The 22,408-nt window shown below is 42.6% G+C and overlaps 1 protein-coding gene across 1 annotated transcript in view; it reads right to left on the bottom strand.

Moving 5' to 3' along the window:
• The window catches only part of c2h4orf47 (chromosome 2 C4orf47 homolog), a 33,247-nt gene extending 11,549 nt beyond the window's left edge, over positions 1-21,698 (bottom strand). The window contains exons 1-4 of the mRNA XM_043721252.1: positions 21,321-21,698; positions 17,283-17,502; positions 13,731-13,868; positions 11,688-11,757 (exon numbers count right to left, since the gene is read on the bottom strand). Coding sequence (XP_043577187.1) covers positions 11,688-11,757; positions 13,731-13,868; positions 17,283-17,502; positions 21,321-21,420 — 528 coding nt within the window. The 5' untranslated portion in view covers positions 21,421-21,698. The remainder of the gene's footprint in view (positions 1-11,687; positions 11,758-13,730; positions 13,869-17,282; positions 17,503-21,320) is intronic.
• Between the last annotated feature and the right edge of the window lie 710 nt (positions 21,699-22,408).

Genomic DNA, 22,408 nt, shown 5'->3' with positions numbered 1-22,408 from the left:
TCTCAGTCCCAACCCTCGGACTCAGCACCGACTTCTTGACCTGCAATCTTCTTCCCGACCTCTCCGCCCCCACACCCTCTCTGGCCTATCACTCTCACCTTAACATCCTTCCACCTATCGTATTCCCAACGCCCCTCCCCTAAGTCCTTTCTCCATACCTTTTATCTTAGCCTGCTTGGCACAGCCTCCTCATTCCTGAAGAAGGGCTTATGCCCGAAACGTCGATTCTCCTACTCCTTGGATGCTGCCTGACCTGCTGCGCTTTTCCAGCAACACATTTTTCAGCTCTGATCTCCAGCATCTGCAGTCCTCACTTTCTCCCAAGGTCTGAGATTTACCAGGATGTTGCTGGGAAAGGAGGGTTTGAATTATAAGGAGAGGCTGGATAGGCTGGCACTTTTTGTGGGCGGCACGGTGACACAGTGGTTAGCACTGCTGCCTCACAGCGCCAGAGACCCGGGTTCAATTCCCGCCTCAGGTGACCGACTGTGTGGAGTTTGCACATTCTCCCCGTGTCTGCGTGGGTTTCCTCCGGGTGCTCCGGTTTCTTCCCACACTCCAAAAATGTGCAGGTTAGGTGAATTGGCCACGCTAAATTGCCTGTAGTGTTAGGTGCAGGGGTAAATGTAGTCTGGGTGGGTGCGCTTCGGCGGGTCGGTGTGGACTTGTTGGGCCGAAGGGCCTGTTTCCACACTGTAAGTAATCTAAGTAATCTAATCTAATCTAGTCTGATTAAGGTCTGGTTTTCCTTGTGACATGACTCAGGGCAGACTCTCAAGTGGGGCATTCAACTCCTTAGTCAAATATGCAAAGAACTAAACACTTGCCTCAGGTGTGATGAAAAAACACTTATTATTCACTTATCCAAATATAGCAGTTCGCTTATTTCTGGCCAGAAATGTTCACATTTTTCCTGCCTCCCTTATCAGGGTTTTATAGACCAGTTAATGCCCAAAAAGGGGGAGCTACAGAGTCAAGTTTATAAGTCCATGAAAAGACCAGTGAGTAATTAAGACCGTCACCGAAAGACATTAATTGATGTGACTGAATTCATAAATGTTGTTATCAGGTTATTATGAAATAATGCTCTATGAAACTTCCAACTCTGCTGACACCCATGAAAAGAGCAGCATAAAAAGCTTGCGCACACATAATAATGAATAGCAATGAACGGAGGAATGTACTGGTAAATGCAAAAATGTTTCAGCAAAGTCGAACTTCAAAAAGATAAACTTCTAATTGGCTTTTTTATTGGTATATGCATGACAGAATTAGAGAGATCGGAGGTGGCAATGCACAGTTGGCAATTATTGGATTTTTGGTATCAATAAACATTTTGCTATAAAAAATATTATTTTTGATGTCAGAATTTTAAAAATCTCTTAAATAACAGCAGACAAAACACATTTTCCCTGAAGCTTTTCTCAAGTTATTCAAATGCTTCATTAGGTTTTCTGATATAGATTGGCCATGATTCATTGTGCTGGAAGTGTCCTCAGAGCAGCATGTTGGGCGGCACAGTGGCTCAGTCGTTAGCACTGCAGCCTCACATCGCCAGGGACCTGAGTTCAATTCCAGCCTCGGGTGACTGTCTGTGTAGAGTTTGTACATTCTCCCCATGTCTGCGTGGGTTTCCTCTGGGTGCTCCGGTTTCTTCCCACAGAACAAAGATGTGCAAGTTAGGTGGATTGGTCATGCTAAATTGCCTGTAGTGTTAGGTGCATTAGTCAGAGGGAAATGGGTATGGATGGGTTACTTTTTGGAGGATTGGTATGGACTTGTTGGACCAAAGGGCCTGTTTCCATACTGTAGGGAATCTAATCTAAATCTCACCTACTGGTTAGAAAGTCTGGGTCAGCCTGGTTCTGCTGGCCTGGCAAGCCATACTATTTCTGGTGCCAGGGCAATTAGTCCCCTGCACTCTGTCTCCAGGAGCTGCTGTCAAGTCAGAGAGTCTGCAACACATCAGGTCCAGCAGCACCACTGGGAACAGTGGCTGCTGTTGTGACTACAACCTGTGCCAGATCAAGCCAGTGTTGGAGGCTGGAGAAGCTAATGAATGCAATGAGTTCACCAGGTAAAAACCTCATTGAGGAAGGATGGGATTTCATTCAAGCCAGGGCCATACGTTCAGGCTAACACAGTTAAGATTCAAAGAGGTCATTATTAAGAACTCAGGCAGCTTTAATCTGCTGCAATTAAATAGAGCATAAGGATTTTAGATACTTCTTTTAATCAACATGTTCAGATATGTTATGAGACACCTCTGGAACAGGTGGGACTTGAACACAGCTTCTGACCCAGAGATAGGAACATTACCACCACATCACAAAACCCAGCATGAGAACTGTCAGAATAGCCACTAAATCAGTCATCATAATGATATTAATAAAAATCAGATGAACCAATTTACTTAGTAATGAAAATACTGGCAGATGTTTGAAATCTAAAATAAGAACATGCTGGAAATACACTGCACTCTTGCAGCATCTGTGGAGACAGAAAACGAATTAACATTTTGAGTTGAGTATGGCTTTTGTTAGTGCAGTAGGTTGAAGAGTCAGGAGAAACTAGGAAAATGGAATTGAGTCTTCTAGGGTGTGAAGAAGTATAGTCAATGCACCCATGGGAGAATCAGTGGGCATATCATAAAAATCAGTGAAATGCTTATCTTCAGAAGTAGAATCAAAGGAGTCAAGGAAGGGAAGTGTTGATGATAGACCATGTGATGGTGAAGGATAGCGATTGGGAACAAATTTGATGATGTTTTCTAGATCTGGGTGACAGCAGGAGACAAATTAATAGTTATTGATGTACTGGACAAAGAGGTACGGAGCGTGAGTAGGAATGGAACAAGTAATGTTCCTATATATGTTCCTGGACCAATGGGCTGAAAAGTGGCAGATGGAGTTTAATTTAGATAAATGCGAGGTGTTGCATTTTGAGAAAGCAAATCTTAGCAGGACTTATACACTTAATGGTAAGGTCCTAGGGAGTGTTGCTGAAAAAAGAAACCTTGGAGTGCAGGTTCATAGCTCCTTGAAAGTGGAGTCATGGGTAGATAAGATAGTGAAGAAAGCACTTGGTATGCTTTCCTTTATTGGTCAGAGTATTAAGTACAGGAGTTGGGAGGTCATGTTGCGGCTGTACAGGACATTGGTTAGGCCACTATTGGAATATTGCGTGCAATTCTGGTCTCCTTCCTATCGGATTTGAGCTATAAGGAGAGGTTGAATATGTTAGGGTTGCTTTTCCTGGAGCGTCGGAGACTGAGTGGTGACCTTATAGAGGTTTATAAAATTATGAGGGGCATGTATAGGATATATAGACAAAGTCTTTTCCCTGGGGTCGGGGAGACCAGAACTAGAGGGCATAGATTTAGTGTGAGAGGGGACAACATTTTCATGCAGAGGGTGGTACGTGTATGGAATGAGCTGCCAGAGGAAGTGGTGGAGACTAGTACAATTTGCAACATTTAAAAGGCATCTGGATGGGTATATGAATAGGAAGGGTTTGGAAGGATATGGGCCAGGTGCTGGAAGATGGGACTAGATTGGGTTGGGATATCTGTGCTGTTCATCTCTCTGACTCTCACAAAAAGAAAGGCTTACAATGGCCTATTCTGAAGAGTCATAACTCTATTCCTCTACCACTGAGAGTACCAAACCTGCTTAAGATTATTTTCTGTTTTTTTCTTCGTGGATATGGGAGTCATTGGCAAAGCCAACCCTTGTTGCCCATCCCGAATTGAGCTTGATGTCTGTGGCTTGCTGAACTATTTAAGAGGGCAGTTAAGAGTTGACCACATTACTGTGGGTCTGGAGTCACACGTAGGCCAGTTTATGTAAGGTAAGAAAAGGATTTCCCTCCCTAAATGACATTAGTGAGCCAGATGGGTTTTTGCAACAATTGGCAGTCCTGTAGTTTCATTATCACTGACTGCTTTTCAAGTACTTCTTGTTTTTGTTAGTTTGGGTCAGATATCTGAAGGTCACCTTTTCAAATATATCACTTTAACTGTGGGACATCCCTAAAGACACAGAAAAATCATAAATACATCTATTGTGACAATCATATTTTTCAAATTGCACTAACAAGTTAAAAACTCGATTAAGCTTCAGTCGAAGCAGCCCTTACAGCAAGGATCCCTGATAGAGATCGTGTTTGCTGCATGTGCACAGCTTCCTGAGGCTGGAAATGAAACCCCAAAATATGAAGTCTCATTTTTATCTTTGTATAGCCTCCGAAGGGAAGATTACCTTCAAAAGCGTAACAGCACCCATACTCTATTCTATCTCAAACTAATCACAAAACACACGCCATAGTCTCAAGGTGGGAGCTGCTTCCAAGTAAAGTTTTATAAATCTCACACCACTCTGTGCAAAGCCAATGATTAAATACTATATTGTATACCAAATTAAGCACCAAATTGTTTCTTTGTGCATCTTTTATATAACCTGTTAAAGGAGTTTTGTCTTGCAATAACACCAATAACTGCTGCACTGTCAAATTATGCTTTATCAGGTATTTATAGACTGTGACTCACAGCAAAGCTATATCCCAGTGAGGAAGAAGGGAAAGGGATAAACCGACCGTGTTTAACCAAAGAAGTTAAGGATAGTATCAAATTTAAAGAAAAAACATACAATGTGACAAAGATTAATGATAAATCAGAGGGGTGGGAAATGCGACAAAAGAAAATAATGAGGAAGAAAATAAACTATGAAGATAAAGTACCAAATAATTCAGAAATTGACAGTAAGAGCTTTTTTATATAAAATTCAAGTACAGACAGCAAGAGTTTTTTTCTAAATATATACAAAGGGAGGGGACAAAATGAAGATAGGCCCTTTAGAAAACAGGGTGTCGAAATAGTAATGAGGAACCAGCAAATGGAGACGGGTTGAACAATTATTTTACATCAACACTGAAAGAACTGCAGAAGCTGTAAATCGAAAACACAAATAGAGGTTGCTTGAAAAGCTCAGCAGGTCTGGCAGCACCTGTGGAGAGAAATCAGAGTTAACGTTTTGGGTCCGATGACTCTTCCTCAGAACCAGACCCAAAACGTTAACTCTGATTTCTCTCAACAGACACTGCCAGACCTTCTGAGCTTTTCTAGCAACCTCTATTTTTGTTTCTAAATTATTTTACATCAGTCTTCATTGTAAAGAACAATGGCAGCATTCCAAAAATATTAAATCATCAAGGCACTAAAGTGGGTAGGAAACCAATGAATAACAATCACTCGAGAAAAAGGGAAACTAATGGGGGTTAAGGCCAATAAGTCTCCTAAATCTGATGGGTTGCATTTTTGGAATTTAAAGCAAATAACTCCAGAGATAGTGGATAGCAATCTTCTGGAACCTGTTCGATTTTGGAAAAGTCCCAGAGGATTGGAAAACTGCCAATGTAGCACCTTTATTTGAAAAAGGAGGGAAAAAAAGAAAATTGGAACTATAGCACACCATTTAGAAATGCAGGACCACAATTAATTATCATCGAGAGTGTGGTGCTGGGAAAGCACAGTCGGTCAGGCAGCATCCGAGGAGCAGGAAAATCAGCGTTTCGGGCATAATCCCTCCATCAGGAATGACCTGCTGTGCTTTTCCAGCACTACACTCTCGACTCTGGCCTCCAGCATCTGCAGGCCTCACTTTCTCCTCACAATTAATTATCATGTAGATTAATGAATTGGATAAGAGAAATTAATGTACTATCACCAAGTGTGTGAATGACACAAAAAGGGAGAAGATGAATAGCAAGGATTACACAAATAATCCACAGAGGGATACAGACAGGTTAAATAAATGAGCAAAAGAGTTGGCAGATGGAATATAATATTGGAAAATGTGGGGTTGTGCACTTTGGCAAGAAGAATAGAGGAGTTGAATTACACTTAAATAAGAAGACAGTGCAGAAAGCTGCAGCACAGAGGGATCTGGAAGTCCTCATGTATGAATCACAAAAAACAAATGTACAAGTAATAGGGAAGGCAAATAGACTACAGGTCTTTATTTCAAAGGGAATGGTATTATAAATAGAGAGCTCTTGCTAAAACTATACAAGGCACTAGTCAGCCAACAATTGATATACTGGAGATAGTTTGGTCCCTTACCTAAGGGAAGGTATACTGGCATTCGAAGCAGTCCACAGAAAGGCACTAGGTGATTATGAATTTGGAGGGATTTTCTTATGAGGAATAACTGAGTAGGTTGGGTTCGTACTTACTGGTGTATAGATTCATGGAGTCATAGAGCATGAAAACAGACTCTTTAGTCCAACTCGTCCACACCGACCATGTTTCCCAAACTAAAAACCAGTCCAATTTGTTTGGGTTGGCCCATATCCCTCTAAACCAGTCCATTTCCTGTCCAAATGTATCTTAAATGTTGTAACTATATCTGCCTCTACCACTTTCTCTGGCAGTTCATTCCACATATACATCTGTGTGAAAAAGTTGCCCTCCAGGTCTCTTTTAAAATCTTTTCCCTCTTTAAACCTATGCCCTCCAGTTTTGAATTCCCTAACTTAGGGAAAAGACCTTTGCTATTCACCTCATTCACCATAATGCCTCTCATAATTTCATAAACCTCTACAAGGTCATTCTGCAACCTCCTATGCACCAGTGAAAAAAATCCCAATCTGCCCAGCCTCTCCTTATAACTCAAGCCCTCCAGTTCTGGTAACATCGTTATAAATCTTTTCTGCACCTTTTCCAATTTAATAAGATCCTTCCTACAGCACTGTGGCCAGTGTTGTATGCAGTACTCCAAATGTAGCCTTACCAATGTCCTGTACAACCACAACATGACATCCCAACTCCTATACTCAAAACTGTGACCAGTGAAGGCAAGAGTGCCAAACACTTTCTTCAATATGCTGTGTACTTGTGACGCCACTTTCAAGGAACTATATACCTGAACCCCTAGGTCTCTCTGTTTGACAATGTTCCCAGGGTCGTAGCAGTAACTATGTAACCCTGGTTTGTCTTACCAAAATGCAACACCTTGCATTTGTCTAAATTAAACTCCATCTGCCACTCCTTGGCACATTGATCCAACTGATCAAGATCCGTTGTACTCTTAGATAACCTTCTTCATTATCCACTACGCTTCAAATTTTGTTGTCATCCACAAACTTAATAAGCATGCTTCCTATATTTTCACCCAGATCGTTCATATAAATGACAGACATTAGTGGACCCAGCACTGTTCTTTGCAGAACACCACTAGTCACAGGCCTCCAGTCAGAATAACAAACCTCCACCATCACCTTCCGTCTTCTACCGTCAAGCAAATTTTGTGTCCAATTGGTTAGCACTCCCTAGATCCCATGTGATCTCACTTTACTATCTAGTCTAACATGTGGAACTTTGCTGAAGGCCTTGCTAAAGTTCACATAGACAACATCTACTGCTCTGTCGTCATTTACCTATCTCAAAAAAGTCAATCAAGTTTATGAGACATGATTTCCCATGCACAAAACCATGCTACCTATCCATAATCAGTCCTCGCCTTTCCAAATACATGTAAATTGTGCCTCTCAGAATCCCCTCCAATAACATACCCATCACTGACTTCAGACTCACTGGTCCATAATTCACTGGCTTTTCCTTGCAGTCTTTGTTAAATAAAGGCACAACATTAGAGACCATCCATAAAAGAATGAGATGCAATCTTATCAAAACTGACAAGATCCTTAGGGGGTTTGAAAAGATCAGTGTGGAGAGTTTGCTTCCCCTTGTGTCAAAGTCTCACTCCAGAGAGTGTAATCATAGTATGAGGGATTGCTCATTTGAGACAAAGATGAGGAAGAATGGATGTACGTTTGCTCGCTGAGCTGCAAGGTTCATGTCCAGACGTTTCATTACCCTACTAGGTAGCATCTTCAGTGGACCTCAGGTGAAGCAATGCTGAAAATTCCTGCTTTCTATTTATATGTTTGGGTTTCTTTGGGTTGGTGATGTAATTTCCCATCTCAATTTCACGTCTCAAAGGGCAGAGAATCTACGGAATGTTTTGCCACTAGGGACCATAAAGGTTAGGTTATTAAATATACTCATTGCTGAGCTAGACAGATTTTTAATAAGCAAGAGAATTAAGGGTTATGGGCATAAGTCAGGAAAGTGGAATTGGCGAGTATCAGATAGCCATGACCTCAATGGATGCCTGAGCAGACTCAATGAGTCAAATGCTCTGAATCTGCTCCTACATACAGGGTGGAATGTTCATTTCCGAAGCTGTATGAACATGGTCTGAAAAGTGGGAAGGACCTGCACTCTGGTCTGGGCAGGTTTTTTTGAGTGATTATGTTCCTTTCAGCTTACGACATATATGTGCATGAGTGCAACACTATATTTCAGTGGAAGAATGTTCAGCCCCCCTGCCGGGTCCTCCTGGGCTTCAAATTGTCAGTGCCATATTTAAAAGACACCTGAGAGCACTTCAGTTCTCTGTAACTCAGGAACATCAAACAACCTTTGCTCATCAACCCCACCACCACTCAGTATGTCACTAAGCTGGCAAAAAATGCAGTCTGGCGATGTCTCACTCGGGTTTGCTGTCGACAACAGTCTGCAAACCAATGGATGAGAATAGGAGGCCACCCTGATGGACCAAGACAGTTAGGATATAGGTTGCTGCAGTGGTCAGTGTGCGCAGCACCCAGAGGTGTGACTGGATATAATTACACTTGAGAATGAATCTTGCGCACTGTCAGGTTGGGTGCCATGGGCTGCTCAATGCTTCATGCCCCATCAATGCGGGTTAGGCATTGTTACTGCACAAGAATGTCACATGCAAGACTGACTGCATGGAAAGCAAAGAAGGTTACCTCAGATTACAACGGGATCTTGATCAGATGAGCCAATGGGCTGAGGAGTGGCAGATGGAGTTTAATTTAGATAAACGTGAGGTGCTGCATTTTGAGAAAGCAAATCTTAGCAGGACTTCTACACTTAATGGTAAGGTCCTGGGGAGTGTTGCTGAACAAAGAGATCTTGGAGTGCAGGTTCATAGCTCCTTGAAAGTGGAGTCGCAGGTAGATAGGATAGTGAAGGCGGCATTTGGTATGCTTTCGTTTATTGGTCAGAATATTGAGTACAGGAGTTGGGAGGTCATGTTGCGGCTGTACAGGACATTGGTTAGGCCACTATTGGAATATTGCGTGCAGTTCTGGTCTCCTTCCTATCGGAAAGGTGTTGTGAAACTTGAAAGGGTTCAGAAAAGATTTACAAGGATGTTGCCAGGGTTGGAGGATTTGAGCTATAGGGAGAGGTTGAATACACTAGGGCTGTTTTCCCTGGAGTGTCGGAGGCTGAGGGGTGACCTTATAGAGGTTGATAAATTCATAAGGGGCATGGATAGGATAAATAGACAAAGTCTTTTCCCTGGGGTGGGGGAATCCAGAACTAGAGGGCATAGGTTTACGGTGAGAGGGGACAACATTTTCACGCAGAGGGTGGTACATGTATGAGATGAGCGAGCAGCTAGAGGAAGTGGTGGAGGCTAGTACAATTGCAACATTTAAAAGGCATTTGGATGGGTATATGAATTGGAAGGGTTTGGAGGAATATGGGCCGGGTGCTGGCAGGTGGGACTAGATTGGGTTGGGATATCTGGTAGACATGGACAAGTTGGATCGAAGGGTCAGTTTTCGTGCTATACATCTCTATGACTGCCAGGCATCTCCATAACATTCTCCAACTGCAATGACTGTCATTTTATTGCACGCATCCATGTTGTACTATTCCCATTATTGTGCCATTGCCTCTTTCTCAACTGCCAGGGGTCCCAATCTGCCCAGCCTCTTTAACTAGAGGTGGAGGGAACAGCTGAGGTCTCTGACTCTAGGAGATCTGCTGGAGTATAGGCCCCTACTGAGTCCAATATAGATGGTACGTTTCTGGGTCAGGCCATTAAGGAGCTGACGGAAAAGCAGAAGTAAGCAAGAGCTAAACATTAGAACATCAGACAGAGGTGCAGGAAATCATTTGGAGTTTGGAGAGAACAGTGGAGGAGTCAATCAATGTCTGTCTTACGTTATCACCATGCGAGCAGATGGCCTCCATAGACTGAGTGGCCATTATCATAGATAGTCAGGTCCAGCAGAATAGTCAGTATCTGCTGAATGTGTGAGCTATTGCTCCATCCACTCACTCTCCCTCCCCAACATACCTGACGACCCCATTGTGTTCCCCACAATTGATATGCAGATTGGACTCTTACTTTTATCTCTTGTTCCTATTACAGTGACTCTTCCCTCTTCATCTCAGGTTTTTTGCTACATTCCCGACTATTTTCTAAATGGGAAAAGGTTTCAGAAATCTGAAGCACAAAGGAGTCGTGTTCAGGATTCTCTTAAGGTTAACGTGCAGGTTTAGTTGGCACTTGGGAAGGCAAATACAATGTTCGTATTCATCTTGAGAGGGCGAGAATGCAAGAATAGGGATGTACTGATGAGGCTGTGTAAGGCTGTGGTCAGACCACATTTGGAATACTGCGAGCAGTTTTGCGCCCTGTACTTAAGGAAAGGATGTGCTGGCCTTAGAGAGGTTCGGAGGAGGTTCACAAGAATGATCAAGGGAATGAAGTGCTTGTCATATGAGGAGCTTTTGAGGACTCTAGGTCTATAATTGATGGAGTTTAGAAGGATAAGGAGAGGAACCATTGAAACTTACAGAATACTGAGAGGTCTGGATACAGTGGAAACGGAGATGATGTTTCCAGTACCAGGAGAGACTAGGACCCGAGGGTACAGCCTCAGAGTGAAGGGACAACTATTTAGAACTGAGGTGAGGAAGAATTTCTTCAGCCAAATGGTGACTAATCTCTGGAATTCATTGCTGCAGAAGGCTGTGGATACCAAGTCAACGAGTGTATTTAAGATAGGGAAAGATAGGTTCTTGATTGGTAGGGGGAATTAACATTCTGGGGGAGAAGGCAGGAGGATGGGGCGGAGAAACACCACAGCTATGATGAGATGACATAGCAGATTTGTTGGACTGAATGGCCTAATTCTGCTCCTATATCTTATGGTCTTGTGGCACTAAAATGTTTTTTTTTGTGTAACCCCACCATCTGTCATGAGCACACCAAAATGGACATCCATGGTGACTGTGGTGCTCAGTCACTCTTGTTTTTCTTGCAAGGTCAATACCAAAATCTGAATGTGGGAAAAAGCCCCAATCTGCTGGCTCCTGATGGAAAGGCAACACTGTTCAGTGACACCATTTGGCAGTTCTGAAGGCTAGGGCACTTCAATGTCAAACTTTGATGGGCTGAATGGTCTTCAAATGTCCTTGGCTGTTTCAATTTTAAGTCATTTCGGTGAAATAGATTTGATGGAGGTGGTCACTAAATGAATTGTTTTTGTATATAATACTTTTAATTGGTATACTCTAGTAAAATAACATGCAAGAAATAGAGTTAACATTTCGGGTAGGGTCACTCAACCCGAAACATTGACTTTGATTTCTCTCCACAGATGCTGCCAGACCCACTGAGCTTTTCCAGCTATTTCTGTTTTTGTTTTTGATTTACTGCATCTGCAGTTTTCAGTTTTTGTACAGGAATTCACCTATTGCTTCAGTGTGAAATTTTTAAGTCAACATGCTTCTTTGAAATGTAATCTTTATCAGCAGCTCAATGAAAAAATATTTCCATCACTGTTGCACTTCGCCCTACCTTTGTATCTTTTACTATATAAGCATCTGCAGAGTGTTCATATGGTGGACCTATGGTGACGTTATTATACCTGTAAAAATATTTTGAGACATTACAGCATGTTCCAGTTAACTATACCTTCTGTTCAGTTATTCCATAAGCATCTAAAAACTGCTTCCATGGGCTGAACATTTTGGCTACGATTGAGGTGGGCACAGAGGCAAGAGGGCATGGAATTTCACACCGATGGCCGCTTCCTCAGCTTCTTCCCATCACTACTGCCATAACATTTTCCTGTTGAGATCGGGGCACAGCAGTCCCATCAATCTGCAAGTGAAGAATAGCCGATTCAACTAGTTAAGGCCTATTAAGCTCTATTGCTGAAGGCCAACTATGATTTTCCAGTTCACCTCCAGGTTCCCAGAGGAGGTGGAGAGCGGACAGCTTCCTGAATGTGGCAGCTCGGCTTTGAGCCTTTGGGGTTTCCCCTGCCTGCCTGTGTTCAAATGCAGCCACAGGCCTCCCTGTGGAAGCCTGCCTGTGACCAGCCTGATGCTTTTATTTTCTATTTCAGATTTCATAACGTTGGACAGATGGCCATCACCATCTCAGGACACCATTCATCTCAGCATGAACAGTCAGCTACTGCTTCTAATTTGGTAGCCTCCAATAGACCCGCCAGCTTTGAGCCTGCCCACGGTCTCGTCCTCTGACCAATTCAGGAAGAATTACAGATGGAAGCTGTTGCTCACACATTGCTGACTTTTGAACTCCAGTTCAGATTGGTAGTAGTGTCATAAAGTTAATGGGGAGCATTTTGTTTTATGGTCTCTTCATGGTAAGGTAAGTAATACAAAGTGCATGTCTGTACATTTCTTAACAACAAATATAGCTTATATAGTGCCTTTAACATACTGAATCAACCCTTCACTGGACCATTTGAAACAAAATGCGACAATAAGGAACATAAGGAGGTATAAGGTCACATGACCAAAATGTTTGGTCAAAGAGGTAAGTTTCAAAGTGTGCCTTAAAGGAGCTAAGTGGTTTAAGGAGGTAAAATGTTGTAGGGAGGTCAGTTGAGAGCTAGGGGGCCTAGACAATGAAAGTGATGGCCACCAGAGGTACAGCTATCAAAATTCAGAAGTAGAGGAGCACAGATAACACAGATGGTTGTGTGGCTGGAGGAGGTTACAGAGATAGGCAGAGGCAAGAACACCGATGCATTTCAGCCTGTAGAATTCTCAACCACAGAAGGCTGTGATGGCCAAAGCATTGAATATATTCAAGATATTTTTAGATATTAAAAGCATCAAGGGGCATGGGGAGAAAGCAGGAATTTAGCATGAGATAGAGGATCAATCATGATCATATTGAATGGCCTACTTCTGTTCTTAGTTTCTATGTTTCTATAAAAACAAAGGATGAGATTTGTTATATCAAGATGATGTTGACTGGGAGCCAATACGGGGCAGCACAGTTTTGGATGACCTCCAGCTTAAAGAGGATAAAATGTGAGAAATGGCAGGTGAGTACATTTTATAGTGGGGTTTAAAAGCAACAAAGTAATGGTGCAGGCTTTCAGCAGCAGTTTGACGGGAGATGAAGGACGTGAGGCAGGAGTAAAATAGGATGATGTTAACAGCAGAGGAAAAGGCTATCTTAATGATGGCAGGCAGCTTGTTCTCAAAATGTAGCAGCAGTTGGAGTACAGTTGTAGCAGCTGTACCATTGACCCTTATCCCTCTAAGAGAATTAAGGTAATATGGTTAAAATAGGGTTACAATTCCTGATTACCATTTAATGGTATCTACTGTATAGTGCAGGTGAATTGACATCGCAAAAGATAGCCCAGCTGCTCCCCTTCACCTTTCACACCAAATAGCTCCCCTGTAGTACTGTATCCTAGCACGAGTCAGTGCCTGGTGGAGAGGAGACAAGCAAAATGGGGAAGGAGGAAGACAATTTTGTAAATAAAGCATTTGCTAAATATTTCTGATTTGTTGCATAATAATTGACTTTGGATTTTTTTATAAAAGGCATCCATGTGTCACATTAACTTACCCATAGCCAGTTCCTTTTTTCCCAGGACTAGTGTAAAAGTTTTTATTTTCCGCAACAAATGGTTGCTTTGGCTTCGCTATTCCACTGAAGGCTTTGAATGAACCACCGATTGTTCCATAGTAACTTCCCAAGCCAGACCTATAAAAGTACAGGAGAATACTAGATTTAAAAAAAGCTTTAATATGGCCATAAGTATTCATGATCCTGAGAATTGGGAGAGTTTCAGAAACCAACAAAACATTGATAATAAAACAAGGGAAAGAATAGAAAGAGTGTGCACTAATCAGAAGTGTGAAAATAGATGAGTGAAGAGAAAATGGAACTTCAGCCTGTTAAAATGGTATCAGTGCCAAGGAAAATGCTGGAATCTATTATTACACAAAACAATGCACTTAGAAATATATAGTGTGATCGGATAAACTCGAGATGTGAAGGTGCCAGTGTTGGACTGGGGTGGACAAGGTCAGAAGTCACACCACACCAGGTTGTAGTCCAACAGGTTTATTTGAAATCACAAGCTTTTGGAAGGTAGCCTCCCTCATCGGGTTCAAGGAGAAACCCTCCGAAAGCTTATGATTTCAAATAAACCTGTTGGACTATAACCTGGTGTGGTGTGACTTCTTGCTAGATAAACTCAACATGGTCTTTATAAATGGAAATGGTGCTTGATACATTTCTTGTGTTTTCTTAAGATGTAATCATATATAAAATGCTTGGATTTCCAAAAACATATTCAATAAGATTCCATACAAGAGATCAGGGGTCATGGAATCAGGGTAATATTAGGTGAAGATATGAGCGTAGAGAAGGACGGAAACCAGATAATAGGAAAATTTGTTGTGTATCTTCACTGAGAGGAATAGTGGAGAAGTATTGGAAGGATTAGCAGGATAATTATCAATCTCTTTACAATGCATCATGAATTCTCCTTCCATGTCCAACTATTCATGAAGTAGGATCTGAACTTGTAGCTTCTGCTTACAGGCACAGTACTATCTACTGAACTAGGGATACTAGGGAACTAGGGATAAATGGGCAATTTTCAACGTGGCAGCTGTAACTAGTGGAACACAGTAATGGGCAGTGCTCAGGCTTCATGTTTAAAATCTATATGTACGACCTTATACTAAGTCAGAATGTAATGTGCACACATTTGCTGATAATATAAAGCCAGAGGGAGGACATAAAGAGGTTACAGAGACAGTGACAAATTACAAATTACTGCACAACTGGAGGCAGATGGAATATAGTGGGCAGTAGTGAGCTTATTCATTACAGACATTAGAATTGAGGAGAAAACTATTTTCCAGAGACTCGTATGAGAAAACAGTATGTTAGGATGCAGATCGAGCAAGTAATTGGAAAATCAAATGGTGTACTGACCTTTACTGCAAGGGGACTGCAGTGCAAGAATTAAGAAAGTAGAACTGCAACTAATTAGGTCTTTGGTGAGGTCACAGCTGGAGTACTCTGTATAGCATTAGACTTTATAATTCAAAAAAGCATGTATTTGTCTTGGAGGTGGTATAGAGAACGTTTGCTAAATTGGTTCCTGGAATGACAGGCAGAGTCCATGTAAGAGACTCCAGCCTGATCTTGCACATTGACCAGTCAGCGAGTTTTGAGAAGATTTGTAGCTCAAGTTGAGGTCCTGGATGTAAGTTTGTTTGCAGAGCTGGAAAGTCTGTTTTCAGACGTTTCGTCACCATACTTCATCATCATCATCATCATCATCATCAGTGAGCCTCTGGTGAATTGCTGGTTTTATGTTCCGCTTTCTATTTATGTGTTTAGATTTTCTTGGGCTGGTGACATCATTTCCTGTTCTTTTCTGAGGGCGGTAGATGGGGTCGAAATCAATGTGTTTGTTGATAGAGTTCCAGTTGGAATGCCATGCTTCTAGGAATTCCTGTGCGTGTCTCTGTTTGGCATATCCCAGGATGGATGTGTTGTCTCACTCAAAGTGGTGTCCTTCTTCGTCTATATTTAAGGATACTAGTGAGAGTGGGTCATGTCTTTTTGTGGCTAGTTGATGTTCATGTATCCTGGTGGCTAGCTTTATGCCTGTTTGTCCAATGTAGTGTTTGTTACAGTTCTTGCAAGGTATTTTGTAAATGACATTTGTTTTGCTTGCTGTCTGTATAGGATCTTTCAAGTTCATTAACTACTGTTTTAGTGTGTAGTGGGTTTGTGGACTACCATGATGCCAAGAGGTGTGAGTAGTCTGGCAGTCATTTCCGAAATGTCTTTGATGTAGAGGAGAGTGGTTAGGGTTTCTGGGCGCATTTTGTCCGTTTGTTTTGGTTTGTTTCTGAGAAATCAGCGGACTGTGTTCATTGGGTACCTGATCTTTTTTGAATACTGAACACATAAATAGAAAGTGGGACATAACACCAATTCTTCACCAGAGACTCATTGATGATGTTACCTAGAAAGGTGATGAAACATCTGAAATGAACCTTCCAGCTCAGCGAGCAATCTTGCATCCATATTGACCAATTACACTTCCGGTCCTGAAATGCTGGCCTTACTCACCTTCTGTAAGGGCCTCCATCACTAACTGAGGCTCCTGGGCAACCGGCTGTAATCCCAGTAGTAGACTTCTGGCATGCTGGAACTGATAAGCAATCATGCTTCTATTTAGCTGACTGCTCTCAGAGATGAAATCTACTCTTTCAAAGGTCCAAGAATCCCTAAATCATCAAATGGCAATTTAATTCCATCAAGGTTCTTGGAAATGGCCACAGCGAGGTTTCCACTGACATTTGGATTGATTGGACTTGGCCAATGCTACAGCCAGTAATTTAATGTCACATTTTTTTCTCTTCAGAATATAGTTGTGGAGAAATTTGATAGCCTAGCAGCCCCAATCTGGTGGATGAGGTGGGATGGACAATACTAAATGGATACTTTGGAGACTCTGGAGAAGTGATTACATCCAGGAACTTGCCTGTTTTTGACAACTGCTGCGACCCTTTTCAGGATCACTGATCAGACCACTCACAGAATCATAGAATCCTTACAGTTTGGAAAGAGGACGCTCAGTCCATCTAATCTACATTGACCGTCTGAAGAGCATCCCACCCAGACCCTGCCCCCTCCCCCATATCCCTGAATGCTCACGTTTGCTATGGCTAATCCACCTAGCTTGCACATGTGTGGACTGTGGGAGGAAACCACATTACCTGGTGGAAACCAACACTGACGTGGGGAGAATGAGCAAGCTTAAACAGTCACCCAAGGCTGGAATTAAACTCAGGTTTCCTGGTGCTGTAAAACAGCAGTGCTAACCACTGAGCCACTGTACTGCACACTGTACCATAGTCAACACCAAGTACAACATTGCAGAGTGTGCACAACACAAACCTTGACCGTGGCTGACCAAAATAGCACTGGCATCCTGCAATCAGCATAGGACACTGGTTTCATTACTGAAACAAGGCTTTGAGCAGTAGAGCCAGCTGTGTAGCTAAACACTGGCACGGACCAGACAAACCCAATGGTCAGCCTGTAATGACATGAAAAGTACCAATTTGATCATCGAGAGCTTACCATTTCTTTGGAGTCTGGCTTGGAAAGAAAACTCCATCGAGGTTCTTTTGGGCTGCCTTCAATTTCGCTTGTCTTCTCAATTTAAACCGATCAGAATAGGCTTCCTTTTCAAAAATGCGTGTAAATTCACGATCAAAGTATCCTGCCTGAGTGGCTGCCTTCTTTTTTGAGCCTTCCACCAAAAACTGTTTGCCTTTGTAAGCCTCCTCGTTGAAAGGTTCTTAAAGCAGACAAAACAAAGCCGTATGTTCATTCTATTAACCTTTAATGGCTGAAAACAAACACTGAAAAGAATATAATATCAAGCGAATTTAGCATGTCCCCTGTAACACCTCAAAGCACTGGACAGAACAAATAACCTTTATATTAAAAAAAAACAATATCCTAAAAACAATAATGAACATCTTGAAGATATTGAGATGAAGCAAACAAACAGGTGTCATTTGTCGTCCGCCGGTGAAAAGAGTCTGATTAGTTATGCACTGTTTAAACCCAGAGTTGGATTCTTTTAGTTGATGACTTATACCTTGCTTTTTTTTCCCCTCTCCAAGTCCTGCAATGTTAGAGCAGTGCATAATTCATTTATAGCTGGAACAGAACACTATGGTGCAAAAGATACTCTAAATATCCTGTTGTTTCAGTACTTTCAGACACCCCAGTGTATTCTGCCAATGGTCTTATTTGCACAAGTATTCACAACTTGTGTGACATCGTTGGAAAATATCACAGATGGGAGAGGAAAAAAAACTGAGTAAATCAAACTTAAAGAATATGTTCCAGGTTAAGGAGTTAAAATTCAGGAAGTTTCTGGAGAGCAGCATCTCAACCCATCAGTAACCTGTCAAGATTAGAGTGGTCAGATTTTCCTGCTCCTCGGATGCTGCCTGACCTGCTGTGCTTTTCCAGCACCACTCTAATCTTGACTCTGATCTCCAGCAATTGCAGTTCTCACTTTCGCCAAACTGTGCCAAATCTAAAGAGGATTGGAGTCAAGAGGTGGCAGGCTAGGAGAAAGAAAGTGGATCCAGCAGTGTAGGCATAAATTTTCAGACAGGTCATGGTGCAACTTGTTCATTAATGTGTTATTCAAAGAGGCTCTGCATGAAGTGTGGTTGAGGAGCAATTTCCTCTGTGCCACTCTAATGTACAGTACAAAAGAAAAACTGAGTGAATGCTAGAAATTCAAATTGAAAAGTTGCAAATACCATGCAACTCAGGCATCTGCAGCAGAGAAAGAAACAGAGCCACTAGGCAGAACCTTCTCATATGTAGGAGACAGTGAGGTCTGCAGATGCTGGAGATCAGAGTTGAGAGTGTGGTGCTGGAAAAGCACAGCAGGTCAGGCAGCATCCAAGGAGCAGGAATCGACATTTCAGGCTGGAGCCCTTCATCAGGTGTGTGTGTGTGCGTGTGTGTGTGCGTGCGTGTGTGTGTGTGTGGTCCCAGTGTTTGGTTGAAGCTTTGGCATCAAGTCCTTGCAATCTTTCAGGCGGATTTACCTGTTGGGAATCTCTTTTGCACTTATTGGCATCCATAAATATTCATTAACAGCGCAGCCACTGGAACTATATTCATGCCTACAATCTTGGGAGGTAAAGTTTCTTCCCAAACCCTGATATATATGAGACATGTACCTGCCAAGGAAGACTTTGTCTTGGAAACTTTGGTGAGTGTCTTCCTCAGTAGTTGCCTAAGTGAGCCTGCCATAATAGCTGACACCAGCAAACCAGAAGAGGAGCGCAGGAGGGACTCAAAACATAAAGGGTGCAACTTAAAAGGGGTCTCAACTGAAAAGCAGTTCAACAGATAAGCCCCAGCTTAATGTGTGAGGTATGACAGGGATAAAGCTTTAAAGATTTGACTGTTTGGAATGCCAGAAGGAACTTGGAAAATAGATGCAGAGTTAGCAGGGAGCGTCAAAGAGACCAAGAAGAGTGGGGGATCCATATTTAGAGAAAGGAACACAATAAGGTGGGATGGGGAGGGTGAAGGAAGAAGTGAGTTGAATAAGGAGCGATTCAAGGCTAAGGTTGGGCACGGGAGTTGGATGGGTGTGGGCTCTGGGCAAAGCTCAGGAAAGTCAAGGGACATAGGAAATCGAAGCACGACAATGGAGTAATGGCAGAGGAAAGAAGACCATCTATAGTGATTGGAGAAGTGTGCAGATTACAGGGGAAAAGGTTCAGGGAGAAGGAATCAAAAAAAAAATTATTTGTGCTGTTCCGTTTATTATTTAGTTGACACACAGTCCCTTACTAAATACAAAGTAGAAATGGGAGCCATTTGAGTGTTGTTTACACAAGTTCCTGCTCAAACACGTGTCTGAATCAAAACAGGAACCAAATATAATCACAACTGTTCTCAGTTAAAGTCTAAACACAACTGCAGCATAAAGCTTAATAGGCTCTAACACACATAACACCAGCATCCTAATCAGGGACTATAATGTATTGTTGGAGCTCAACTCACATCAATCAACACTGCAAGTGGTGGTGGTGGTGAATGTTCTATTCACTGACACAGGAAGAGGTGAAGACAAAGGAATGCCCATCACCAATAGCACCAGAGACCCCAAGGCTCATGGGTCCAGAGTTTCAGCTGTGGAGTGCTTGAACAGGGACACCAGGGTCTTCAGCACTTAGTAGTGCACCGCAAGAGGGTATGTCAAAGTCACTGCAGTTATCCACAGATGAGTGAAACCCAGTATAAACTTCTGCCAGCTGGGGTCCCCTGCGCAGATGCAGCTGTAAATCTCCTTGGCTTGAAATGATGGCACCTGGCAGAGTGGAGGGGAACAGGCTGGGCACCTATGGAGTAACCCGAGATGACAATCTCTGGCTGTTGATCTTCGTCTCACTGACAGAGTACAATGTCACCTCCTTTACTCCTTTGAGGAGATAAGGCACTTAGAGGTAGGTCAGGGCACCTTGGCTCCCATTCTGTTAGCCATCCATGACTCAAGTGATGGACTGAATGTGCCCACACATACTGATTGATCTGCTTCACCTGGTCATCCATGATGGCTGCCACACCTTTATATGCTGGAGTCACAAAATCAAACAGAACTTGGATAAATTCCTCAACTCTTCCCTCCGGACTGTGGATGATCTCTGGTACATCTCCCAACAGTTGCTCTGCTTGACTCTGCACCTTCATCAGTTCATTACTGATTAGTTCAGAGGCTCAGCATCTGCACTGAGTTTGGCAGGGGCCTGTTCTCCAGCAGTCTTCCAAATATCAGTGACCTGACTGTAACTGCCAGTCCATATCAGCACTGCGTTCACCAGAATTTGACCCTGCACCCACTCCAAATGGGTGACACAATGAACTGAACAGCTCCGCACTGGTGGAAGGGGAGGAAGCATCTTGATGGAGCATCCTTTAAGAGTGCTGATTTTTCATCCTCAGAGACCATTACTGGAGATAAGCCTGGATTTTCTTCTCCTAAATTGGGACTGGGATCTGAAGGCCATATAGAAAAGCATAAAATGTGTTGCTCAAGATGTTTTAAAGATGTTGGTGTTTCTTGTGTGCAACTGGGAGCTGCAGAGTGGAAGGCTCTTACCAGCAGGATGTCCACATCCAATCTTCCCTTTGCTTCAGGGTGGATGGGAGCAAGCAACAGAGGTTTGAATGATGCTCTTAGGCAGACAGTGATGTGCTGTCCTGGTACCTTTTAAACAGGGTGGAGCCTTGGAAGACACAGTGACCTTCAGAACTTCCTGTACACAAAATATGGCTTTCTGCTGGTGCATATGCATGATTGAGCTGAGAAGAAAGTAGCAATTTGACACAACCGAAGCCCCAAGCAACCTGTTTCTCAGCTTGACGCCACACTTACATCTCCAAAAACAAGACCCATCCAATATTTCAGGCCGATGTCATATTTATCTTAAAGCTAATCTTGCTGTCTTATTAAAACTGTTTTCAGGTTGTTGGTAAAAAGGCTATGAATAAAACACTTAATTGCAATAACATTTGACTTCTCACCTCTGAATCGTGACCCCTTACCGCGTTTAGTTAGAAATACAAACTTACTTGGTATTCCATCGACATACGGATCTTGAACAGAGGTGTAGCTCATCTCCTGGAAGAGGCCGATCCTTTCCATGTCTGTTTTTCCCGAGTCCCCAGGCATGATTCCGTTTAGATGTAAAAACCGAGTCTGTGACTACAGGCCACTGGGGAAAAGCTTTCAGGCTGGGAGTCACTAAGCTGCAAATCCTAAAGAGGCTGAAGACGACTAAGATGCCCAATAACTGCTCGTGGTCTTTAACAACGCTTGTGCTACATTTTAGGATTGTATTTGGGTTTTTTTTCTTGGCCTTTCAAAAAGCTTTATAACTTTCTACCTGCCTGGAAAGCTGAAAAGTAGTTTCACGGCCCGACACTTGACCAATGTTTACGGAATCTCATCACCTTGGAGATGTGTAACCAATTTTATAATAGGCGCGCCCGAGGGCCGGGGGTGGGAGGTGGAGTTGTAACAAAACTAGACACAATAGTCGAACATAATGTTAAGGTTTTTTACATTGAAAATGAAGAATTTTACTCTTTACAAGTTAGTCATAATATTACTGTCAATACAGATGCATCTATCCCTGATTACTATAGAGCAATATATCTTCCCTAACCCCCACCCCCGACCTTTTTGGTTGCATCCGAGGGTTCCCGTTACAATCACAACACCAAATAAGGAAACGGGGTTATCCCCTTGGTCTTGTGTGGATGTTGTATCCACATCATTGCTAAGTCAGTTATGAGGAAGGCAGGCATAAAAGCTAAAAAAATCACACAACACCAGATTATAGTCCAACAGGTTTATTTGGAAGCACTAGATTTCGGAGCGCTCCTCAACAATCACCTGATGAAGGAGCTCTGAAAGCTAGTGCTTCCAAATAACCTTAACCTGGTGTGTGATTTTTAACTTTGTACACCCCAGTCCAACACCAGCACTTTCAAATCAAGGCATAAAAGCAGTTCTGATAAAACAAATAACTGCGGATGCAATTTGTGAAACGGAAACAGAAATCACTGGAGAAACTCAGTAGGTCTGGCAACATCTGTGGAGAAAAAGCAGAAATAACGTTTTGGGTCCAGTGAACACCAGACAATGATGAACAGGA

Source organism: Chiloscyllium plagiosum, chromosome 2, assembly GCF_004010195.1.
Source record: "Chiloscyllium plagiosum isolate BGI_BamShark_2017 chromosome 2, ASM401019v2, whole genome shotgun sequence".
Lineage (NCBI taxonomy): Eukaryota > Metazoa > Chordata > Chondrichthyes > Orectolobiformes > Hemiscylliidae > Chiloscyllium > Chiloscyllium plagiosum.
Note: the sequence above shows the minus strand (reverse complement) of the source record. Positions and strands in the feature narration are given on the sequence as shown.